Here is a 5,366-nt window from a genome sequence, read left to right as displayed (position 1 = left end):
TTAATTACATAATTATATTCAAAGTCATTGTTGCTCCAAGTTTCAGTGTATTCTTGGAAGCAAACCCATTAACTTGTCAAGAATGCATTCACCACATTTCCACCACAACCATTATTCCTGCTTAAACAAAACTGTGCAGAGGTCTTGTTCACATAGCCTGAAATAAAAAACAAACAAGTGACACTGTGTCAGTATCTTTATTCACCTTTTAATCACACACATTGAGCTTTATAAGGCATATTAAGAACTAAAAAGATTTCTGCAAAAAATACTATTACAGTATTATACTAATTGCCTTCAGATTTTGGAGGATTTACATTGAACCACCTACCCAAATTCTATCTATATAATGTACATCAATGTACATCACAATGACAATGCAAACATCGCATTTATACTATGAGCTTGTAATCGCTTTGTCTTTTACCTCAAGGAATTCAAACTGTGAGTAGCTGTCTCATGATTCGTGACATGGAAGCGTTTACAGGTTTTAATCACGCCAAATGGGCCAAACAAACTCGCACTGACGCACAAGCTGCTCATTCCCCGAAGCCATTCCATTCCCCGGCTCATTCCCCGAAGCCATTCCATTCCCCGGCTCATTCCCCGGCTCATTCCCCGAAGCCATTCCATTCCCCGGCTCATTCCCCGAAGCCATTCCATTCCCTTCCATTCCCCGTTCCATTCCCCCATTCCCCGTTCCCTGTTTTAAAGATAGCCTGACTAAAACCGCCTGCTGTTTACCGTCTGCAAGATGAAATTGGAAGCAAACGAAATATATTTTTACGTTAATTGAAAGCTCTCAAACAGGCGCATGCATGTAATAGCATTGTCAGAATATGTGAAGGCTGGTGTATTTCACCCAATAATTTCTGTACATGCATTAGTTAGAAACTCTTTTATTCGTTTGGTAATTTGTGTTTTAGGTCACATTTTGAAGAATTGTTTAATAAAAGAAAAAGATGTACACAATTTGTTAGAATGTGCTCTGCTATGTCTGACACTACAACACAAATGCAAATCCATCAATTACCAGGAAAAGAAAACTGAGTCAAATTGCCAACTGAACAACCAGACAAGAACAACCAAACCCGGTGAACTGGCGCAAGCTCTTGATTTCAACTACTATGAACCAATTCCTGTTGTAAGAAAAAATCTTATTTCATTATTCCTTTTACTATCCCTACTACTTTGGTGTCAACTTAAACACAAAAGCGAAAACTTTTTGATCACAGTGATGTTGCAAATGCTTTCCGGGTCAGCGATGAAAGAGTAAAAATCCTCTTATAGATAGGGATTTTGAGAAATGGTCTTTTGGGTTGAAATGCGTTTGTAATAGTCATTCGCGAAATTGTTCTAATTAAAAATAATTTACAAACAATTTGCCATGAGGCTTTATTCCTAACATGAATGCCCTGGGGGGAGAAATCCCCTGAAACTAGGGATGATAGTCTCCTGAAAGTATGCCGGAGATTGTAATAATCTCCGGAAAATTGTCAAAGGGTGGTAATCCCCCTGAATTAAAGATGGGAATGCCAACATTGAACCATCAGTATCTTGGTGGTTTTCGTTTTTAGAAATCGATTATTGCATTTCAAATTTAATTTTTGACACCGGCCAGGCCGTGAAACGGGGTTGTCGAGCTAATTTTATAAAAATTAAAATCAGAATATTTTCCCGACATGCAAAAGTAAATTGTTTTTTATAATATTTTTATCACTCGCGTGTCACTCCTATCACTGATCGGCACCCCCCTATTATCTAAAGTTTTCTTTGAACTGTTTGACTACCGTGGACAGACAATTCTGTTTTTGATGCTGGATTGTCACCAAGACGTCGGCCTCAAGCCCTCGAGATCAACAGCACGTAATTCAGCAATTAATACTTAAATTTGATTTCGCGAGTGCCTTCTTTATTGTTTTTTATATCGTATTTTCATATTCCATACGTGCTCTTTTGCATCGAATAGTTCTGGGACCTGCGTCACAGGAAATTCCCCCCACCCCCGGGCCATATTTCCTAGGAAATTTGGGGGCACTCTTTAGAACCTTCGTCATTTGGAATCTGCGTCGTGCTTCATCTGCGTCATTAATTTCGTCTTTGTTTTCTAAATCCCTGAAATTTGAAATTTGATTCGTTTTCATACAGAGTTTTCTTGTAAGATTGCCCATCTACCTCAACATAGAGGAGTTTCAAACCAAATGCCGTTACACGATGCAATTTTTCTTGGATCCCTTAATACTCCCTATCAAAGAATCCCTTAATACATTGTCAGTTTGTCCCTGTTTTGTTAACATTGATATTCCGATAACATTTTCTCTCTTTATTTAAAAACAATAAATATAGGCATTTCAATGAACTAGATTAACCCCATATAATTATACAGTTCATGTGTATCTTGTATATATAGGTTGAAAGCGCTATCAATGGAAATCTAATGTACGAAAATATCATATTTAAAGGTAAGCTATCACACCAAAAAAGAATGCTTTTTCTACAGAATGCAGTTTTCTTCTACCTAAATGAAATTTTGGTAGTTGCTTGGTCTCTTGGCAATTGATTAACGAACTTAAAAGACAAGCCACAAGTTTGTCATGATAGCATAAGCAAGCAACTAAAGCCATTTGTCGGGCTTTCATTTTTATCATCCGATACGCTTCCCGCCCGGCACATTACAAATGCAAAGAGCATTAAAACAATGAAATAATTACAAAAACACGAAATTTGAAATGCACAGGAAACGTCAAAGTGAATATAATATCTGGGAACTAGTGGCGTAGTCTGCCCGAAGATTAATCCTGCTTTTCTTATATATTATGGTGTGTTTTGAGTTTTGACTGTGAAACTATATTTAATCCAGTTTAAGCAACGAATAATGATGGCAACACATGTAAGCATGCATGTAAGATAGGCTGGTAAAACTAAATATATTTCAAAAATCAACGCCTGTATTTCATATAAAGCACACTTACACTCAAACACATCTAGGACAAAGTTAAAGAGAAGGGGAGTGAAAATTTCATTAAAACTCGTTTTATGTTTCTGGAGGTTTATTCATCATCAAAAGCGTGAAAACAAAAAGATTGTTGTTTTCAAGAGGCACTATCCTGAAAGAGGAACGCGGATCTGAAGGTGGCGCCAAAAATGAAAACGAAATTCTTGGCAGTGCTAATAACTTTTACAATCAAGCGTTCTGGAAAATATCGAAAGATGACCAAGGAAGATACTTATTTGAAAACTATCGAACAAAGCGATATCTTTTCTCAATGGGAGATGAAATACCAGGTGATCGTGGGTGTGAAGGAGGGATAACAGATGCTCCACTTTGCCTCGGTTCTGATGATAATTACGATAACCGCGCTCTTTGGAGGATAATCAACAAAAATGGAAAATATCTTATCGAGAGTGTGGTCAATTTGAGATATGTTTTGTCTGAAGGTGAGCCACCTACTCATCCTGAAGGCGGTTGGATAGGTGCACCAAGATGTGTTATGGCTGATGCGAACTATGAAGATCGTGCTTTATGGGAAATTATAAAAAACTGAAACACAATTTAGATCGAGTGTCAGTATTTGTGATTTACTTGTCTACTGTTGAAAATGTACTGGAAACCAGGCCGAATTGAACCCTTTACTTTATTAATTTGCTGTAATATAATATGTGTATGAGGAATAATGAGGGAAATTAAACCTTGTAAATAACACTGCGTGTCAGAATTATGCAAAGCGTGTTGTAAATCCGGTAGTTTTAAATAAAGAATAATGTAAAGTTTTACGTTATATGCATGGCAACACAAATACACGCGAAGAACTAAAATTTCAAACCGATATACGTAACAGTAAACAGCGGCGACTATTTTTGTCACTCATCCGTGAACAAAACTTTAATGTGATTTTTCGCCCAATCCATCCCCTTCATGTGATATCCATCCTTTAATAGATAGGTCCTTTTAATAGATATCCTTTAATAGATAGCCGATTGCGAACCTCCGGTTTTCTACATTTTGGCACATTAGGAAAGCCAGCGCTTTCAAATACTTTTTTACTAGTTTGAAGAGGGTTACGGCGGACTTCTCTCTTCATCTGATTGCCCGATGCGATACAGGTACTATTTCTTTCCCAAATTAGATACTTTCTTGTAGCGTTTTTGAGCTATTTTGAACTTCTCCTCTTCTCTATAAGTACCTTTACGTCTCATCTTGAATAAAACGTTAGCATACACATGGTAGATTTAAGCAAGACGTCACAAAAATGGCCGCCGTTTGTTTACTTTTACGGATATCGGTGAACATTGGAAAATACCGGAGTTACAACAAAAAATCTATTTGCATATAATTCAGGGATGTAGTGTATATACCAATACTGGATGTCGTTTTATTCCAGCGAAAATTTCATTCCTTCCTAAAAATTTATTCGTGTATCCATATTGTTTTTCTATCATTTTTTTGTGTCAAAATTTTTTTTCCTGTGTCCATTTTTTTTCCTTTCAAAATTTTGTTCTTGTGTCAAAATAGTTTCCTGCCCATTTTATTTTTCGTTGTCATTTTTTATTATTGTGGGAATTTTTTTTAGTGTCCAATTTTTTTAGTGGCAAAATTATTTTCTTTTGGTCCAAATTTTTTTGCTGTTTATTTTAATCGAGACTAAATTTTTTCTTGTCATTTTCTTTTTCTTGTGGCTAATTTTTTCCTGATATTTCTTTTTTCTTATGACGTTTTTTGTATCGAAATTTTGTATCTCGCTAATTTTTTTGGTGTCAAAATTTTTCTCTTGTGCCCCTAAATTTTTTTCCTTGTATACAATTCTTTTTTTCAAACGAATTTTTTTTCATTTCAAAATTTTTCTTCTTTAAAATTTTTCTGTGTCATTTTTTATACTTGTGTCAATATTTTTAATATAGTGTAATTTTTTTTCCTGCGTCGAAATTTTATTCCCGTCAATTCTTTTTCCTGTGGTTAATTTTTTTTCTGTCATTTTTTTTCTGGTGTCAAAATTTTTTTTTGTCAAATTTTGTTTGTTTGGCTCTTCTTTCTTTCGGACTGAGCTGGGTTCAATGGGAGAAAGACAATTATGTTAGCCTGGCTGATTCAAACATGGATTTAAGTAGAGCAATAGTTGCCTTTTATGCCGGCGGTCTTCTACAATCCGCTCTTGTTTTTTTTTTTGAAGTATTAACATCTCAAGGGAATGCTGTTTTGTTGTGAAGTGTAAGTTTAGATTATTAAATTGAAAAAGTTTTAAATTGAAAAAAGTATCCTTTTTTTCTTGTTTCCAAATTTTTTCCAGCCAAAATTGTTTGTCGTTTCGCCAATTTTTTCTCCTATCATTTTTTTCTTGTGCCCAAATTTCTTTTCCTACAATTTTTTT

The 5,366-nt window shown here is 35.3% G+C and overlaps 1 protein-coding gene across 1 annotated transcript; it reads left to right on the top strand.

Moving 5' to 3' along the window:
- Positions 1–937: 937 nt before the first annotated feature.
- LOC114519861 lies at positions 938–3,783 on the top strand. The gene is made up of 3 exons (XM_028540044.1): positions 938–1,144; positions 2,411–2,462; positions 3,049–3,783. The coding sequence occupies exons 2-3, from the start codon at positions 2,438–2,440 to the stop codon at positions 3,543–3,545; spliced, it is 522 nt and encodes a 173-aa protein (XP_028395845.1). The 5' UTR covers positions 938–1,144; positions 2,411–2,437; the 3' UTR covers positions 3,546–3,783.
- The last annotated feature ends 1,583 nt before the right edge of the window (positions 3,784–5,366 follow it).

The sequence above is a fragment of the Dendronephthya gigantea genome, unplaced genomic scaffold (genome assembly GCF_004324835.1).
Source record: "Dendronephthya gigantea isolate DGI-Jeju-01 unplaced genomic scaffold, DenGig_1.0 000014F, whole genome shotgun sequence".
Lineage (NCBI taxonomy): Eukaryota > Metazoa > Cnidaria > Anthozoa > Malacalcyonacea > Nephtheidae > Dendronephthya > Dendronephthya gigantea.
The sequence above is the reverse complement of the archived record's forward strand: the minus strand, read 5'-3'. Positions and strand labels throughout refer to the sequence as shown.